Here is a 20,780-nt window from a genome sequence, read left to right as displayed (position 1 = left end):
GGCTTCCAGTTGTGGACAAAGAACGTAGCCTGCCATTACAGAAAACAAACAATGGCGCCCACCATCAAGCCTTCAGCCACGGCAGCACCCCCACCCGCTGTGTGCCTGAGGGGAATTCAGGAGGAGGGAAACGTGAAACATTCTGTGCTCGATACTGGCCCTAGATAGTTAAGGTACATACCTAAGGAATAATTTCAGAGAGCCCAGATTCTTGCATCTTCCCCTACATAAAATCATTAACTTGAGATGTGTGTTCTTTGTGATTAGCAGTCATCTATGATGTTCAACTACGTGGCTTTTTTTTCCAACAAAAACTCAGTATTTCTGGCTCCTCCCTTACCTCTCTGGAGCAGTTCCTCAGAGTTATACGAGACGCTGTTTCCTGGGCTACAGTCCTAAGTAAGGTGCCCCGAATAAAACTTAACTCACAACTTTAGGTTGTGTGTTTTTCTTTAGTTGACATGGTGAACACCTCCCATGATAAACATGTTTAATAAAATATAACAAAAGCTATTTTAAAACAAAGTCAAGCTCAGGGACTTCCCTGGTGATCCAGTGGTAAAGAATCCGCCTTACAATGCAGGGAACACGGGTTCGATCCCTGGTCAAGGAACTAAGATCCCACATGCTGCGGTGCAACTAAGCCCACGTGCCACAACTACTGAGCTCATGTGCCTCAACTAGAGCCTACATGCCATAAACTACAGAGCCCATGCGCCCTGGAGCCTACATGCCACAACCAGAGAAGAGAAAACCCGCACGCCACGACTAGAGAAGAAGCCCACGCACCTCAATGAGAGATCCTGCATGCCTCAACGAAGATCCCGCGTGCCGCAACTAAGACCCGATGCAGCCAAAAATAAAAAAACAATAAATAAATCTTTAAAAAAATAAAATAAAATAAAACAAAGTCAAGCTCTAAAGAAAATAAAAATAAATAAAGGGAAACCCTTGGGTGCTAGAATTGAAAACAGAACATTCAGCAGAAGCGATAAACACATAGCTGATGATGTAAAATTCCTGCAGGCACCTCAGGATGGGCTTTTAACACTTGTTCAGTGCAGAAGATGTGGTTTTGAGTCTCACATTCTATGGGAGCTAGATTTGAGATCCCTATATAAAGGCAGAACCTTGGAAAGATTGCCTCCTTGTCTATAAGAGAGTCTAGAAAAACTCTGCCCAGCAGCCCATGAAAGCAACAAGAAGCCTGTTTCTGCTTGGGGCTTTGAGTGAGAAATCACAATTCTAGGACTCTGCCATCCATAGATATATCTGAATTTATACTACCTATGTGCTACAGAAATTCCAAACTAAGGAATCAACATAAAAAACTAGTTCCTAACAGTGAACTCCTAGGGTATCCAAAAGAAGCAAACACAAAAACTGCGCTGTAGAGATAAATTTAGAATCTGAGGTGCTTGGGACTCCCATAGAAAACAATCAATCTGGCTAAAGATAAGCTCACAGTAAAAACGATTAACACATGTTAATCTGCAATATAACCTAAGGGGGAGTCTGTGCCACCACAAACAGGAATTAACCCCCAATAAACTTAAATAATAAAAGACTGTGAAAGAGACTCTAAAATTATTTTTAAGTGAAAGGAAGAAGAGAAAGCAAGATGAAAGAACAGGACACTACGAAGAAGAGATGATGGTGGCCAGGAGTAAGTGGCTACAGTGAAGGTGCTGAGACAAAGGGATTCAAGGTGTACTTGAAGGAACAGCTCACAGTAACTGCTGATTAGGTGAACCTGGAAGAAAGGAATCAAGAATTCCTAGGCTTTAGCTTAAGCAACTAGGTGGGTGCTCTGCCCTCTACCGAAATGAAAAAGACTAGAGGAGGAAGAGCTTTGCAGAGGGTGGGTGAGTTTGGCATGTAAAGTTGGGATGCCTATTACACATCCAAGTAGAGACGTCAAGAAGGAGGTTGAATATTCAAATCTAGAGCTCAGATGAGAACACAGGGCTAGAGATATTGAATTTAGGCATCACCAACATAGAGGTAATATTTTAAAGCCTTGCCAGTTACTATTCATTCTTCAAGATGCGACTTCAGAGTACTTCCTATGAAGCCTTTTTAAAATGGTCTTTTAAACAGAGTGATGGGCTCTTGGAGTAACCTGTATCTCTCTTACACACTCTGTGACTTTGTTTATTTACCTGTCTCCCCATTATCCTAAACACCTAGCCCATTGTGTGACACACAACCAGGAATCAGTATGTTTATTCAGTTCATGGATGAATGCCTATTCTGAAGTTCTAAGTGCGAGCCCCTGGCACAATATCTTGGAAAAGTGGGCACTCAAAAATACTTACTGAATGAATAAATTAGCTAACCTTCTGAGCAGCTAGACTTTGACTGCTTTCACTCAGAGCCAAAGATGTAAAATACTGGATACACTCATCTAGGTCTGTTTGAGGTAAAGAAGCCAGCAACTGTCTGAGCTCTTCTTCAATGGAAGAATCCTGAAATAAAGGAAAAGAAATTCTTCATAATTAAACTCAACAATTGAGTATAACAAAAAGTACCCAAAGAATCAAAGCCAAAACAAAACAGGAGAGGTAAATCAGTGCTTTTAGTCTTGAAAACAGTCACCACCCTGGTAAGTAGAGAATCATTTAATTTTGAATTCTATACTTTAATGTCTGCTAACTCAATCTGAAAGACCTATTGCAAAGCATAGCTCAAGATGTTCGCCTCATAGGCTACTTCACATCTTGACTCAAAATGAATTATTACATTCTTTCTAACTAAAGCTGGCTTTTTAATATGCAGAACTTGTTCCTATCTGATTTTTTTCTAATAACTAATATCTAGAATAATTTGTTTTTCTATTTTTCAAAGACGGATTGCAAGTTTTCAGATTTTCATTTTCTAGAAAAGTCTGAGAAAAGTGCTCAAGGAACATGCTCTAATATCTATATTAGTAGTTAACAGTTAATATCCATGTATATTAGTACATTAATATCTATATGTAGTAGTTCTCCAGAGACTGTTTTGCACCCCAGGAAATATTCAGCAATATCTGAGACATTTTTGGTTGTTACAACACGGGGGTGCTACTGTCATCCAATGAGTAGATGCCAGGGATGCTGCTACAGTGTACAGAACAGCTTCCAACAACAAAGAATTATTTGGCCCAAAATGTCAGTAGTGTTGAGGTCGAGAAAAACTGTTCTATAGCAACCTTAGAACAAAGGACCAATTTATGGATGCTGATATGCTAAGAAGCCACCCTCTGGTGTATAGAGACTCCCAACTCCACATAGGGGAAAATAATTTAGGAGAAACAGCACCTCCTGTGGAATCAAGAAATCTTGGAATGGAAACTACAATTGCAGGTTTACACCCTAGTTTACCTGCTTGTGACAAGTAGCCAACAAACTTCTTTTTGAATGGTTATTTTGCACCCAAAGTGAAGATGATATATTAAACATTTTTTACTCACTGGATTATTTTATTTACTTACTTCTTTTAAAGATGGTAAAGGAGGTGGGCGGAGAAAGAAGCGAAGATCACTATCTTTGCTTCGTGCCAGACCAATAAGAGTTCTCAGATCACAGGCTTGAGCAATTATCCTATACTGGTAATCTATTGTAAAAGTATATTGCGAGCACCCAAATTAGCTTATGGTTGTTTCAAAGGTTAAATGACCAACTTAACTTTTAAACTACAAGTTTGTAATTCAAAATTTCCCAAGTTTTTTTTAACTGCAACTGCATTTACAATACCAGTAAGCTAAATATCCAACATTTCCATGACTGATCTCATAATTCTCAACATATATCTAGATATATCACAATCAAACCAACCTTTTTGAAAAAAAATAAACCTCAAACGTGAAAACTGATAGGTCAGAACCAATTTAACTTGTCCTTAAAAAAAAAAAATTCCATCATCCAAAAGCTATTTTGATCACTACTCAAAAAAGGTGAGTTCCGTTTAAATCTGTCGTCCCCTGGTACCTATATGGTGCTTTGGCATTCCATGAAGCCCACGAATAATCTGAGGTTCCAGACAGTAGTACTTTGTTTTAGCCTTCATGATTTCACCATTCTATTCTTTGTGTATTGCTATAGACTGCATGTTTGTGTCCCTCCCAAATTCATGTGTTGAAACCTAATCCCCAATGTCACGGTATTTGGAGGTAGCACCTTCGTGAGGTGATTAGGTCAAGATGGTGAAGCCCTCATGACTGGGATTAGTGCTCTTATAGAAGAGACCCCAGAGAGCTCCCTCAATCCTCACCAGACACAGAATCTGCCAGCACCCTGATCTTATATTTCCCAGCTTCCAGAAAACCATGAGAAATAAATTTCTGTTGTTTATCAGCTACCCGGTCTAAGGTATTTTGTTATAGCATCCCAAATGGACTAAGGACATGTATCAAAAAAAACTGCAGCCACTGAAGGAGACATTTTTTAATAATAGCACTATATAACTTGGGTGAGTTCTTCAGAATCAAGTGGGGAACTTTTAAAAAATGTACATGCCAGGGCTCCAACTTTGATTTTTCTGATACAGTAGAAGTCTGAAATGGAGTCCTGGAAGGCAGATTTTGAAACAGATTTTTATTCTAAGTCTCCACTCGCTTAAATAAGCTTACTTTTACATTACAAATTATTATAAATTATTATAGCCACCACTCAATCAAACTAATTAACTTGTATGAAGACAGAGACCTTATTCTGAGACTAAATTTTTCTTTGAAAACATTATTCTTTTTTGTTTACCCATTTTTACAAGATGACTCTACTAACAAAGTATACTTTAGTCCCTGTACTCAGAGCAGATCTGATCTCTTGCTCATGTACTTTTACTGAAGAACTTGTGATTTTAAATACAACTAAATATTTAAAATCTTCCTTAAAAAACAAATATACACATGCAAATTAGGCACATTTGACCAAGTATTAGTATTAAAGCCAAATAGACTGTCGAAGTGAATGCAAATATAACTTTGATGCAGCCAGCAATTAAAATATATTTTATTAAATAGGAACCAAAAAAAAACACAGACACATTAGGCCGTAACTATCAGAATCAAGAGTTTCTCCAATCAAGTAAAAGTTCATTCTGGTAGAAAGTTATACAAATATATCTACCTCAGTTTTGAGGCTGTTCTTACCAAACACAATGTGACTACCAGGCCAGCAGGTTTTACACTTTCTCTATCACTGGAGTTTCTTTTAAGTTTTTTTGAAAATATTTTTTACATATACTAATATTTCCTGCATTATTTTCCTTCCTTAATATCTCCTTCCCTTCTCCTTTACATCAGAAACCAAGAGCTGGCTGACGGTGTGCCAGGTGCTCAGAGGGTCTCATTACCATGCCAGTGACGGGCCTCTGACATTTCCTGCACAGCCTGCAGTCGTGCTGCTCTGTCATCGGACTTGCTCTTTCTCAGGAGCAGCCACACAGCACATTCGTGATCTTCTATGTCAATTGTACTAAAGGTGTCTTTGTTAAAAAAAAAAAAAAAAGAAAAAAAAAAAAAAAGACAATGTGAACAGTTAAAACAACATTTTCATCCTCACATTTAAGACAGTAATTTATAAATATTTGAAATCTACAATAGGAAAGTTATATCCATCTCCAGGTGTTGATAATGACTGATAGGTTTGTTCTCAGTTCCGTCATATTATTTTGTTTTATTTGTTACGTATATTATGTATGTGCTTTTGTTTTATAATATTATGTTGCTTTCACTATGAGATTTTTTTTTTTGGCTCCTTTTCCGTAAAAAACTTTGTATTATGAGAAATATCAAGCATATGGGATAGATTAAAAGAATAATACATTGACATCCACATGCTTACCACAACTAGATTTAATAAATGTTATTATTTTGCCATATTTGCTTAATCTATATGGATGTGTGTGTATTTTTTTTTTTTTTTGCCACACTGCACGGCTTGTGGGATCTTAGTTCCCCAACCAGAGATCGAACCCGGGCCCTCAGCAGTGAAAGCATGAAGTCCTAACCACTGGACTGCCAGGGAATTCCCCAGGATGTGTGTGTATTTTTTTCTGAACTATGTGAAAGAAAGGTGCAGAAATAATGACATTCCACCCTTTCACAGTTCAACATGCATCTCCTAAGAATAAGCCTGCATTCTCCTATATAATCCCAACGCCATTTTAACACCCAAGAATACTAACAAAAATCTTCCAAATCATCTAAAATTCAGTCCAACTCCATATTCAAATTTTTCCAATTGTCCTCAAAATATCTTTAGAGCTGGTTTTTTAAAAAACAGGATCTGATTAAGTCTCTTTAGTATCTTAATTCTAGAAAGTTTTCCCACCTTTTTTTTTTCATGATGCCAACTTTTTAAAGAGATCAGGTCAGCTCTTTTATAGCCAGCTTCACAATGCAGATTTGCCTGATTGTGAAATCTACATTTTTGATGCAATATTCTCATTATGAGAAAGCATGGGAGTGATTTTCTAACAAATTTTAAATTTTGAAATATTCATCAAGAGAGTCTCAATATTTATTTACAACTATCTAACAACAATGTATCCATAAAGATAGAAGGAAGAAAACAGTCCAAGGCATCAAGCCCTTAAATATAGCCCAAGAGAATAATGTTCCTCAATTTTCCATAGCTATAATAAATGTTAGCATAAGAAATGGGAAAAAAATCTCAGGTTGATCATCGAATGACTTTCAGATTACTGATAAGGAGTCTCAGTTAAATACGTGACACTTACCAGCAAATGGACCCTGTAATATCCTGGCTGATGTTGCCAATACTTTTCTTACTGCTTTGTGAAGCTCTTTTCTTGCCTGGTAGGTGATTCCTAAAATGATTACAAATTTAAATAAAACCAAGTAGGTACTCTTAATGCTATGCTCCAATACTTCAAAGAAAAAAATGTATAAACTAAACCCCAATTTCTTCAAAAAGAAAATATAAAACAGCATCTTTCTCTTTTTACTGTCACTATTTAAAAGCAACTAAAACCATTATGGGAACACAGAACTCTAGATCCCAAAAAAACCACTGCTTTCCTAGTCAGGGAAAAAGTAAAAACAAAACAAAAACAAAAACACTAACTAAAACTTACAAAAATCCTCATATACAACATAGGATTAACTACATTCAGGAAAATGTCACTTAAAAAGACCACTCTCAAAGTGAAATTCAGAGATACCTTACTAATGAGATTAAGCTCTACTATATAGGCAAATTATATGCTATGAAAATTATCTGTGTAATTGAAATTGTAACACACCATAAAAGCACGCTGAACTAAGGAAGGTGAAAGAACAATAAACACAAACAGGAGAGAGTGGTGAGACACACAGCTGTAGACAGGGGAGCAGCAGGGCCTGCCCACTCAGGGAATGTGAAGTGCTCACAGGCATGGTCATTCTGGCTGACACCGTAGAACGGGCAGCTGTAAATCTAGTGTGATGACTCACCAAGCTACCCATATCCTGATGAAAAGATACTCCTCTGCCCTAAAATTTCATGTTCACCAAGCAATCGTCTGACTACTAATTGGGTTTCCATGTGACCAAAATATGGAGAAGGGGAGTGTTCTGACTAGTAAAGACAGGTTTTCCAGCCTTAACGACAGATTTTTTCCCTCTGTAGATAAGTTGGTGTTCATACTTCTGAATCCATCTCATGAGTTTAGTGTGCATGAATAAATGCCTTAGAGCAAAAATACCTCTGAGCTCAGTGACAAAATCATGTTTTTATGCTTGCTAAACTGAGGACCAGCCTCTGAACTGACAGTCCTCATGAAGGTGAGGAACTCCAAGTTTAGACTAAAAAAGCTGGCTAGTCTTCATCTGACTTAGTTATAGGAGAGCTGCAAATTTGGGTTAAATATGAAAGTCCAAAATTTGATCTTCAATTAATTCTTTAGGAACTTGGTTCTCATAGGGTTTGGTGATTCGTAGAGTTAGCTGAACCTATTTTATTAATATTGTGCTTTAAATACTCATTTTTTATTTTTTATAGTTTTTTTCTTCCAGTTTTCCTGAAACACAACTGACATACAGCTCTGTATAACTTTAAGGTAAACAGCATAATGATTTGACTTACAAACATCATGAAATGATTACCACAACAAGTTTAGTGAACATCTATCATCTCATATGGATACAAAATCAAAGAAAAAGAAAAAAAATGTTTTCCTTGTAATGAGAACTTCTTAGGATTCACTCACTTAACAACTTTCATATATAACATACAGCAGTGTTAATTACATTTACATTTACATTTATTAATGTTATACATGACATCCCTGGTACTTATTTACCTTATAACTGCAAGTTTGTACATTTTGACCACCTTCATCCAATTCCCCTTCCCCCACATGCCCCACCTCTGGTAACCACAAACCCAATCTCTGTTTCTATGAGTTTGTTTGTTTTTGAAGTATAATGACCTACAACACTGTGTTAGCTCCTGGTATACAACACAGTGATTCCATATTTCTATACATTTCAAAACGATCACCACGCTCAGTCCAGTTATCATGTTACCACACAAAGGTATTGCATAATTATGAACCACATTCCCCACACTTCATACCCATAACTCATTTATTTTGTAAACAGAAGTCTGTACCTCTTAATCGCCCTCACCTATTTCTCTCCTCCCCTCACCCCCACCCCTCTGGCAACCACCTGTTTGTTCTCTGTAGAAACGATTCTGTTTCTGTTTTGTTTATTCATGTTTATTCATGTTTTATTTTTAGATTCCACATATAAGTGAAATAATACAGCATTTGTCTTTCTCTGACTTATTTCACTTAGCATAATATCCTCCGGGTTTATCCATGTTGCTGCAAATGGCAAGGTTTCATTCCTTTTTATGGCTGAGTAATATTCCATTGTATATATGTACCACATCCTCTTTATCCATTCATCTACTGATGGGCACTTAGGTTGCTTTCATATTTTGACTATTGTAAATAATGCTGCAGTGAATAGAGGGGTGTATAATCTTTTAGAATTTTCTTTGGATAAATACCCAGGAGTGGCATTGCTGGTTCTACTGTAGTTCTATTTTTAATTTTTTAAGGAATCTCAATACTGTTTTCCATAGTGTTTGTACCAATTTACATTCCTACTCATTTTTAAATTCAATAAGTAGCTTCCATTTTTCACGAAAATGGGATTACTTTACCATAAACTTACCGTGATTTTCTCTTTTATCTAAAGAAACTGTGTGCACATATATATATGACTTCATTTTTTCTCTTTCTACCACTTGAGTATCTAATGTCAAAGACTTCTTCAAGGCCAGAACTTCATATGTAATAAATAAAGAACCTCTTAAAAAGAAACAAAAAATTCATCATAAATATATGATCTAAATATAACACAGGAGCCACTCTTTTTTATTAAGCTTTTTGTAGAACTTTTTCTTTCTTTTTTATTGGGAAATATAACGTATATACAGTAATGTGCATATAACATACATTATACATATATACGTATAAATGTATACACACATTTCAGCTTACAAATAATAATATATAGCTGCAATACCGTACCCAGGCAAAAAAAACAAAATATTAACAGTACCCAGAAGCCCACAGTGCATCCCTCTCTGATTCTGACCCACTCTCTCATCTCTATAGCTAACTATTATTCTGGGTCTTATTATAGTAATATCCTTGCTATTCTTTATAGTTCACCACCTAAACATGAACCTTTAAACAACGGGGCTTAGTTTTGTCTGTCTGTGAACTTCACAGGAATGGAATCACACTGTATGTATTCTTTAGTTCACCTTCTGTTTGTGAGATGCATCCATGTTATTACATGTATCTGGAGTTCATGCATTTATATTTTCACACGGTATGTGATTCATCCATTGTATAGCTATACTACAACTTATTTATCCGTTCTACCACAGACGGGCAATTTAGGGAATTTCTATCGATAGTCTGAGTCTATTACAAATAATACTGTTACACATTGTATACATCTACACTGTATGCATGTGTATATGTTCCTCTAGGATACATATCTAGAAGTAAAATTACAGACTTTCTGAAAGTATATATATTGTTCAACTTTACTAGATAATGCCAAACTGTTTTTTGTTAAAGATTAGCCAATTTGTACTCCTTATCACCAGCACATGAAAATTTCTCCTCTCCTAAGAGTTATACCTAAAATCAAATATTAAAAGTGAAATACAGGGGATGCAGTGGTGTCGCAGTGGTTAAGAATCTGTCTGCCAATGCAGGGGACACGGGTTCGAACCCTGGTCTGGGAAGATCCCACATACCGCAGGGCAAGTAAGCCCGTGCACCACAACTACTGAGCCTGTGCTCTAGAGCCCGCGAGCCACAGCTACCGAAGGCCGTGTGCCTAGAGCCCGTGCTCCACAACAGGAGAAGTCACCTCAATAAGAAGCCCCACGCACGGCAAGGAAGAGTAGCCCCCGCTCACCGCAACTAGAGAAAGCCCGCGTGCAGCAAAGAAGACCCAATGCAGCCAAAAACAAATATGTAAATTTATTTTTTAAGAAAAGTGAAATACAGGGAATTCCTGTATTACTGCAGTGTAATTCCGTGCAGTGGTTAGGACTCCGCACTTTCACTGCCGAGGGCCCGGGTTCAACCCTGTTTGGGGAATTAAAATCCTGTTAGCTGCACGATGCAGCCAAAAAAAAAAAAAAAAAAAGAAAACTGGAAAGAAAAAAAAAAGTGAAATACAATGTTGTGTATCCTAAAATGAAGGATTTTTCCCCTATCAGATTGACCTACACTAAATCCAGACACAAAGGCTGCACTCTGTCTGGATTCACAACTTAGAAACAACAGTTTTATGAAGTCTTTTTCTGAGCTTCCCACCCTAAAGCAAAAGCAAGTAAGACAGAAAGGCCAGACACTGGCCAGTACCAGAAGAATAGAGAGAAAGCTCTCAAGAATCATCACCTCTCCTGGGGAATCTATCTGAGCAGCCAAAAAGAACAAATCTATGCAGTATTTTTATCATGCTTTCCATGAAAGACAAAATTCTTTACCAGAGATTGTGATTTTCACTATATTCCTGAATATAACTGTGATATAAACAAAGAAATTGCATTATAGAAAAGAATATACATTTATCTTTTGCCTGGAATGAGTCAAAGGAAAAAATCATCTAAATATGTTTTGTCTTACAATGTCATGGAGAAATGTACGTATTCGGGTAAAATGCCAAATATATCTCCTTTATCATTTTAGCATCTAAGAGTTGATTTTATATTTATACTAATGAAAAAGAATATTATTAACAAAAACACTAGAACAGTATTAGACATAAACTTTACATATATATCCCCCGCTCCCCCCCCCAAAAAAAAGGAAAGAAAAGAGAATGAAAAATAACGATTTTGGGGAAGATAGTCACTCCATTCATTAAGCAGGTGCCTCTGAAACAGCCTGAGACGAGAGTGTCAATCTATTGGTTTTCTCAGTCAACCTCAACTTCCTTTCATAAGAGCTTTATGGTGACCTAAAGGGTGTTCAAAAGTAATTCTGACTATAGTTGATTTTTACCTTCTTCACCCTGTTTATAACCTAACACAAGATGTGATTTTAGGTGTGTGAAAGCTAATTAGTGAGTGCCTGCTCTGTATATGCCAAGTGCTTCCCTCAGAGAAACAGTGCCAGGTGGGTAGAATCCCCACCGTACACCTCGATCCAAGAGAAAACACTCCTCAGGAGTTAGAGTAACTGGGTCAAGACAACACTGAAGTGGTAGAACCAGTGATTAACCAGTGATGAATCCACATGTTTACAGATTCCAAAATCTATACCCTTTCACTGCCCCATGCTACCTGTAAATCACTTCCACTGAGATTTCAAACAGTAGTATCATAAAGCCAGTTAATATTTCACAGTTGACACTTACCCTAAAATAAGTGATCCAGTAAACTTTATTATATTTCCTTCAAAAAGAAAGGGGAAAAAAAAGTTAATGTGATGAGTATCAATTGGAAAAATTGATATTTTTCCATTAATATAATCATTTACTATCAACACATGGCTTCCTATTCCCAGATACAAAAAATGAACCAATAAGCACTGAGTCAAAAATATAATCTATATTTCATACTAATTCTCCCCTTCCTCCACCTCTTCTTACTCTGCCATCCTCCACACTAAATCAGTAAGAAACCCTCGTTTTGCTGCACTACTGATACTGCCAGGCCTAAAGTGCTTTCACTGAATGCAATGTCCAGGGAGCTAACTGTCCTGATTTTTTTTAGTTCACAACCAGTTAAATAAAGGAATGGGAAGAATTCTCCATATCACTACCTAAGACTATATTAAGGGATTATGTTTGTGAAGTGGGACACAAAATGATTCTTCCCAAAGAAATTATGTTATAATTGGTGGTTAAGTGCCATATATAGGTAGTCCCATTTAAAACATAGGTTAGGGACTTCCCTGGTGGTCCAGTGGTTAAGACTTCTCCTTCCAATGCAGGGGGTGTGGGTTTGATCCCTGTTCGGGGAGCTAAGATCCCACATGCCTCGCAGCCAAAAAACCAAAACATAAAACAGAAGCAATACTGTAACAAATTCAATAAAGACTTTAAAAATGGTCCACTTCAAAAAAATCTTTAAAAAAGATATAGGTTACATCCTACAAGTTTATTTATAAATTTTTTGTTTGGAACTTGGAAAACATTTTTTTAATATTAAAAAAAAAATGTCCTAGTGCCAGACACAGCTAGCTGCCTATTCAATACACATAAGCCCCTTAATTCTTACTAACACAACCTGATTACTACCTAAAGATATTCAAATTTCTTTACTACCTAAAGATATTCAAAGATACCTGATTACTACCTAAAGACTCCTCTGCAGCTAGGGCTGGCTGTGCAACACAGCCGTAGCCAATATATATATATACACATATATATATAGATGTGATACATCTATATAAACGTATAGATATAGATGGAAGTCTATAGGGAGAGATCCCTCCCCAAATACAAAGACAAAGCCTCATAACATGGCTTTTGGTCTTTCTGCCTTCTTGATGTCCTGGGATTCAGCAACACCTTGTGACCATGAGGACAATAAGATAACAGAGCAGGAAGACGAGAGAACTGCTAAACTGTGGTCCCTGCCCTAAACTGTCTCCATCCTGACTTCCTGTTATGTAAGAAGAATGAAAACCTTACTAACTTAAGCCATTATAGTCTAGTTTCTGTTATATGTACTGAACACAATGTTAACTAATATACTACCCATGATGGTGAGGGACTGCAGGCAGCCCATGAATATCTATGTAACCTATAATTTGTTGGATGTATAGAGGTAGGTAGCCCTTTGTTCAGACCTTCAACTTATGCTGCCAAGAACACATTTCTCCTCCCTACTGAGGGATAAGGAACTTCCCTCCATCAACTTCCCTATGCATCAGCCAAGGGAGATGGAAATTCCTCCCAAACTCTAGGACCCAGTGGTTCCAGAACAGGAAAGAGGACAGTTCCAGAAAATCTGCAGGGATTAGATGGAAAGCTGTGACACACAGAGCTTCTTGACTGTGCAACCCCTCTGGGACCTTTTTCATTCCAAGATGGCTTCCTGGACTTCCCCGGGAGCAGCCAGTTTATTTCCTCTTATACTGCTGCCATCTGTTTCTTCTTACTAGGATGTTTCTTTTTCACTAAGCCCTGGAAACAGAATACAGACTCACAGCCTTTTCTCCTACCCCAAAGTGTATTTACTACTCTTGAGTGTGTTTTGCTAGAAATGATGAGAGAAGAAAAGCTCCCTTCTCTGTCCCACTCCTCATTTTTAAAATACAAAATCACAGAATTTTCTAGATGAAAAGGGTCTATCCTAAAAACTGATCTTTCTTAACGATCAAAAGGAAGCTCCATGAGGACAGAGACTTCATCTTATTCAATATTGTATCCTCAGGGCCTAGTAATAGTACCTGACACATAGGAGAATGAATGAAAGATGGCCTAGGCCAATATTCTCATTTTACAAATAAAGATTAATAATAAGTAATGTAAATAAAGATTTACAAATAAAGACAGTAGATTAGTGCTAGATCCTAAGTTCCTGTAGGGCAAGCAAAACATCTTCCTGGTTCACCACTGAATTCCCAGAACCTAATACATGTGCCTGGCACCATGTTTTACAGAAGCTTAATAAATGGCTGCTGAATAAGAATGCAGTGACACTTGAGTTTAAAAGAATGAGTATGAATCTGACCGGAAACATAGGGCAGGGAAAAGATTCCCAAGAAAAAGGAGTATGCATGGCTCTGAGCGTACAAATTTGGGGTGAACCTTTAGTACAGAAAAGACAAACAACTTTGAGATTGATCATGGATTAAATAAGTTTTTGTGGACAACCCTGGAAACTTAACCACAATTCTATCACTGTTTCTACAAGAAGATATTGTTGTTTAAAGTATACTCACTGACATCTCTCCAGTGTGTGGTGCTTTTTGGCGGAGGAGTTGAGGTTCCCATTCTTCTGCAACAGATGATGCAATAAGCAGCCAGGGACATTCTGTGTGCTTAGAACAATTATAACACATTTAATTTAGCATGTAATTAAAAACATTTCTCTTAACTATAAGAACATGTCATAATCACAGTAGACTGCCCACAGAGTTAGATTTTTCACGACCTGGAAAAAAAGTTTTCAATTAAAGAAAAAAATTTCTCCCTTAAAAATTTAAAGCAGACTTATTAGAATAGTATTTTGCTAGTACCTCGATGATTATTCATCAAACTGTGTCCAACTGTGAACAATGATTAGTAGGAAAAACGAAAAGAGATTATTAATCAGAATATCAACATAGGAATCAAAAAAATTTTAATGCCTTCTAAAAATATATATATGCATATATATAGATATATTTATCTTTAGTGACTGAAGTCCCTACAGAAATGAAAAGCAGCTCTGAATGGAAGATATACTTAGGACCCATAGAAGTGTTTAGCTTTTCTCCAACGCCTTCAAGATGGTACCCAACATTGTTTAAAATCTTTGAAATTTAATCGTTACTTGTTGGCATCCTGTCAAAGAAGGAGATGTTGCCCAACTATTTAATCACTATCCTTTTGCTCGACTATTTCATCAACTGAGTAAAGATGATCTAAATATGATGCGATGGTTTCTAGAACAACTCAGTATTCTAGAATCGTAGATTGTCTTTGGATGAGACGTTTCTTTCTTCTTTTTTCTTTTGCAATAAGAGAAAAGAAAGAAGATGCCTTGAGGAACTCATGTGAGAAATGGTCTTTGGTTTAATACATTAAAAACTTCTGGCAGCTTTACAGGGATTAAGGGGGAAACTGCTTGGTGTACATGTGTAAGAAAATCTGTTAGCAATAACACAAAATAAAAAGCTTAAACATTTTTTCTTGTAATTCTAGTACCTCAATTGATGACTAAGCAAACTAGTTTAGGCAACAGATAAACTTGTAAAGGTCACTGTTTTAAAGGTCATTGTATCTTATTTTCTCACTGTTTAAAGGGTTGCTGCTACTTCTCTATGAGACACAGGATAATGGTAAAAATAATACAAAGACAGCAACGAAGTAGATGCTTATAAAACCAAGGCAGAATGCAATGTAAACTAAGAGTTTATGTATAGATTTTCATTTTACTTACTACATGAAAACTTTTGACTAAAACAAAAATGCAGAGCAAAAATCTACTGCTTCCTTCAATCCCGACACCTACTATGAAAGTGGTCAACTATAAAACATTATACGAATATTGTTTACTATTACTTATCTGGCCTAAAAACCTTCACGGTATTAACTTAAACAAACCACCCGCCAGCAGGTTCCCCTCCCACCAAGTCCTGGATATGAATGAGTATAGTGGAAATACACTTCCTCATCTTATTTCCCTCTAGATTTCCTCAAATGACATCACTGGCTCTTTCAGCTTTTTCCAGAATAAACTAACTCTAACTCTCTTTCAACTCTCTCAGCGTCTTGACTATCTCCAGTTCACTGCTCTCCAGCCTCAACAAACCATCCATCCTTGCTTTCTGGGGGTGAGCATCCGTCCCATGGTTGTACTTCCTTCCCCACCCAGCCTCGACTCTGGGGTGCATCACTTCAACCTCTCTCTCTACCTGCTTCCTCAACATACCAGAGCCCTCCTCCTTCTACTATCCTGCAGCCCCAACCTGAAACATGTGTTTTCTCTGTCCTTACACTTGGACAGCCAAAATTGGGGGCAGGGGGACAAAAGGCAAACTGCGAGCATGCTCTCAGAATGACATTTGCTGTCCCTAATCAGTTCTCTTCTCATCCCCATGATGACTGCTCTAAACATTCACATACTCTGCCAAGCGTCCTACCCTACCTGCATCCTTTTCAAATGATCTTGTCTCTTATTTCACTCAGAAAATTATGACTCTGAACTCCCTCAACTTCTGCCCCCATACCTACAAGCAGGGACTGATCCAGGTATTGAAGGAATCAACATTTATTCAAACAGTGGGGGAAGGGGAGGTTCCTTTAAAAAAAAACCCACAAAACCACAAATATCAAATTAGGTACTAAAATGAAAGTGATTTAGAATGAGAAAAGATATCACAATAAATTACTGGAGTCTTAGAAATTTTGATATCTTTCTTCTGGGATTTCATTAGCTAATTTGTCAGAAATGCTTACATAGAAATACTTCAGGATTACACTCTGGTGTTCCTCCCTCCCTAAGACATTACAACTCCTAGTAACTCCTAGCACTCACAGGGGCCCATGCAAGTAAGGCACCCTCAAGCCTAAGCTTTCTAATATCACAGGAAATCTACCCTGGCCAACTTTCGTATCTTTATCTGCATCGCCTTTTCCAGATTCCAAATGGATTTTTATCTGCACTGTTCTTTCCTATTTCTGAGGAAAAGGTCTCATCCCTTTCTCGAAGGGAAATGTACCATCTATGTTCTAGATATCATTTTTTTCCCTTCCATGTGGACCTTGACTCATTATCTATCTTTCTCTTCTTAATCTTCACACACTCCCTCCTCTCTATCAGCTCTTTCTACTCCTCCCCACTAAATACTGGATGTCCAATTTCTCCCATCAAAACACAAAAACAAACAATTGGAAAAAAAAAAGTAAACACTCGGTCTACCCAAGTGCCCTCCAGCTACTGCCACTTCTCTCACCTCCCTTTCCTAAGATTCTTTCCCCAGTGTGTCTTCCTCCAGCCCTGAAACAGCCCTCCCCAAGGTCACCAGTGACATCTTTGCTGCTAAATCCACTTTTCAGTCACCATCTTACTGTCTTTGTCTAAAGCATTTGACTACTCCCTCCTTGTCTCCTCTAGCTACTATGACACCTGGTTTTCTAGTTTGATTCCCCTATTACTGGCTGCTCCATCCCATTACTCATTCAACAGTTATTCAGTTATTGAGCACCTACCACCTGTCAGGGATGGAAACCTGAGATGTGAATAAAGCAATACAACTCCCTGCTCTTACTGAGTTTACAGTTGTCTCTGCTGCCTCCACCCAGCCCTTAAGTATTAGTGTTTCAGTGGGTTCCACCTGTGCTCTTCTTTTTTCCTCATGTTATATTCTCGTGCTAAGTAATTTCAGTGTTTTCATCACAAAGCTTTACCTGTAAGCTTTTGATTCCCAAGTCTCTATAACTAATTCAAGTCTCTCTGCTAAGCACATATATTCAACTGCCTAATGCACATTTGCACCTGGAAGCACCACAAACACCTAAAACCCAGGATGTCTAAAGTCAAATCATCATACTCTAGAAATCAAATATCCCAAGACCATTTATTACTAAACCAGTTTCCCCATTGATCAGAAATGACTTTTCCCTACACCAAGGTCTAATCTACCTAGGGTCCATTTCTGGAGAATTTTGTTCCGCTAACACATTTGTCTAACCCTGCATCAATAATATAATGCCTTTCTTAATTCTTATACCCTTAAAATAAGCCTTGATAGGTTCTAGAGTGAGTACCCCTGCCCCCATTCCTTTTAGGATTATCTTGGCTATTGGGGATTTTTTTTTTTTTTGGCAATCTTTTACATTTTTTACTTTTTTAAATTTTTAAATTTTATTTTACTTATTTTTTTATACAGCAGGTTCTCATTAGTTATCCATTTTATACATATTAGTGTATATATGTCAATCCCAATCTCCCAATTCATCACACCACCACCACCACCCCACCACCACCACCCCCGCCACTTTGCCCCTTGGTGTCCATACGTTTGTTCTCTGCATCTGTGCCTCAATTCCTGCCCTGCAAACCGGTTCATCTGTACCATTTTTCTAGGTTCTACATATATGCATTAATGTACGATAGTTGTTTTTCTCTTTCTGACTTACTTCACTCTGTATGACAGTCTCTAGATTCATCCACGACTCTACAAATGACCCAATTTCGTTCCTTTTTATGGTTGAGTACTATTCCATTGTATATATGTACCACATCTTCTTTACCCATTCGTCTGTCGATGGGCATTTAGGTTGCTTCCGTGACCTGGTTGTTGTAAATAGTGCTGCAATGAACATCGAGGTACATGTGTCTTTTTGAATTATGGTTTTCTCAGGGTATATGCCCAGTAGTGGGATTGCTGGGTCATATGGTAATTCTATTTTTAGCTTTTTAAGGAACCTCCATGCTGTTCTCCATAGTGGCTGTATCAATTTACATTCCCACCAACAGTGCAAGAGGGTTCCCTTTTCTCCATACCCTCTCCAGCATTTATTGTGTGTAGATTTTCTGATGATGGCCATTCTAACTGGTGTGAGGTGATACCTCATTGAAGTTTTGATTTGCATTTCTCTAATAATTACTGATGTTGAGCAGCTTTTCATGTGCTTCGTGGCCATCTGTATGTCTTCTTTGGAGAAAAGTCTATTTACGTCTTCTGCCCATTTTTTGATTGGGTTGTTTGCTTTTTTTAATATTGAGCTGCATGAGTTGTTTATATATTTTGGAGATTAATCCTTTGTCCATTGATTCATTTGCAAATATTTTCTCCCATTCTGAGGGTTCTCTTTTTGTCTTGTTTGTAGTTTCCTTTGCTTTGCAAAAGCTTTTAAGTTTCATTAGGTCCCATTTGTTTATTTTTGTTTTTATTTCCATTACTCTAGGAGGTGGATCAAAAAAGATCTTGCTGTGATTTATGTCAAAGAGTGTTCTTCCTATGTTTTCCGCTAAGAATTTTATAGTGTCTGGTCTTACATTCAGGTCTCTAATCCATTTTGAGTGTATTTTGGTGTATGGTGTTAGGGAGAGTTCTAATTTCAATCTTTTACATGTAGCTGTCCAGTTTTCCCAGCACCACTTATTGAAAAGACTGTCTTTTCTCCATTGTATATCCTTGCCTCCTTTGTCATAGATTAGTTGACCATAGGTGTGTGGGTTCACTTCTGGGCTTTCTATCCTGTTCCATTGATCTATATTTCTGTTTTTGTGCCAGTACCATATTGTCTCGATTACTGTAGCTTTGTAGTATAGTCTGAAGTCAGGGAGTCTGATTCCTCCAGCTCCGTTTTTTTCTCTCAAGACTGCTTTGGCTATTCGGGATCTTTTGTGTCTCCATACAAATTTTAAGATTTTTTGTTCTAGTTCTGGAAAAAATGCCATTGGTAATTTGATAGGGATTGCATTGAATCTATAGATTGCTGTGGGTAGTATAGTCATTTTCACAGTATTGATTCTTCCAATCCAAGAACATGGAATACCGCTCCATCTGTTTGTATCATCTTTAATTTCTTTCATCAGTGTCTTATAGGTCTCTGCATACAAGTCTTTTGTCTCTCTAGGTAGGTTTATTCCTAGGTATTTTATTCTTTTTGTTGCAATGGTAAATAGAAGTGTTTCCTTAATTTCTCTTTCAGATTTTCCATCATTAGTGTATAGGAATGCAAGAGATTTCTGTGCATTAGTTTTGTACCCTGCTACTTTACCAAATTCACTGATTAGCTCTAGTAGTTTTCTGGTGGCATCTTTAGGATTCTCTATGTGTAGTATCATGTCATCTGCAAAGAGTGACAGTTTTACTTCTTCTTTTCCAATTTGTATTCCTTTTATTCCTTTTTCTTCTCTGATTGCTGTGGCTAGGACTTCCAAAACTACGTTGAATAATAGTGGTGAGAGTGGACATCCTTGTCTTGTTCCTGATCTGAGAGGAAATGCTTTCAGTTTTTCACCATTGAGAATGATGTTTGCTGTGGGTTTGTCATAGATGGCCTTTATTATGTTGAGGTAGGTTCTCTCTATGCCCACTTTCTGGAGAGTTTTTATCATAAATGGGTGTTGAATTTTGTCAAAAGCTTTTTCTGCATCTATTGAGATGATCATATGGTTTTTATTCTTCAATTTGTTAATATGGTGTATCACATTGATTGATTTGCATATATTGAAGAATCCTTGCATCCCTGGGATAAATCCCACTTGATCATGGTGTCTGATCCTTTTAATGTGTTGTTGGATTCTGTTTGCTGGTATTTTGTTGAGGATTTTTGCATCCATATTCATCAGTGATATTGGTCTGTAATTTTCTGTTTTTGTACTATCTTTGTCTGGTTTTGGTATCAGGGTGATGGTGGCCTCATAGAATGAGTTTTGAAGTGTTCCTTCCTCTGCAATTTTTTGGAAGAGTTTGAGAAGGATGGGTGTTAACTCTTCTCTAAATGTTTGACAGAATTCACCTGTGAAGCCATCAGGTCCTGGACTTTTGTTTGTTGGAAGATTTTTAATCACAGTTTCAATTTCATTACTTGTGATTGGTCTGTTCATATTTTCTATTTCTTCCTGCTTCAGTCTTGGAAG

At 37.3% G+C, this 20,780-nt stretch overlaps 1 protein-coding gene across 1 annotated transcript in view; it reads right to left on the bottom strand.

Moving 5' to 3' along the window:
* The window catches only part of SERAC1 (serine active site containing 1), an 86,582-nt gene that overhangs the window by 33,654 nt on the left and 32,148 nt on the right, over positions 1-20,780 (bottom strand). Inside the window, exons 2-8 of the mRNA XM_057527857.1 lie at positions 14,422-14,520; positions 11,885-11,921; positions 9,170-9,306; positions 6,724-6,813; positions 5,335-5,466; positions 3,473-3,594; positions 2,340-2,468 (exon numbers count right to left, since the gene is read on the bottom strand). Of these exons, the coding sequence (XP_057383840.1) occupies positions 2,340-2,468; positions 3,473-3,594; positions 5,335-5,466; positions 6,724-6,813; positions 9,170-9,306; positions 11,885-11,921; positions 14,422-14,512 (738 nt within the window). The 5' untranslated portion in view covers positions 14,513-14,520. The remainder of the gene's footprint in view (positions 1-2,339; positions 2,469-3,472; positions 3,595-5,334; positions 5,467-6,723; positions 6,814-9,169; positions 9,307-11,884; positions 11,922-14,421; positions 14,521-20,780) is intronic.

Source organism: Balaenoptera acutorostrata, chromosome 14 (assembly GCF_949987535.1).
Source record: "Balaenoptera acutorostrata chromosome 14, mBalAcu1.1, whole genome shotgun sequence".
Classification (NCBI taxonomy): Eukaryota; Metazoa; Chordata; class Mammalia; order Artiodactyla; family Balaenopteridae; genus Balaenoptera; species Balaenoptera acutorostrata.
Note: the sequence above shows the minus strand (reverse complement) of the source record. Positions and strands in the feature narration are given on the sequence as shown.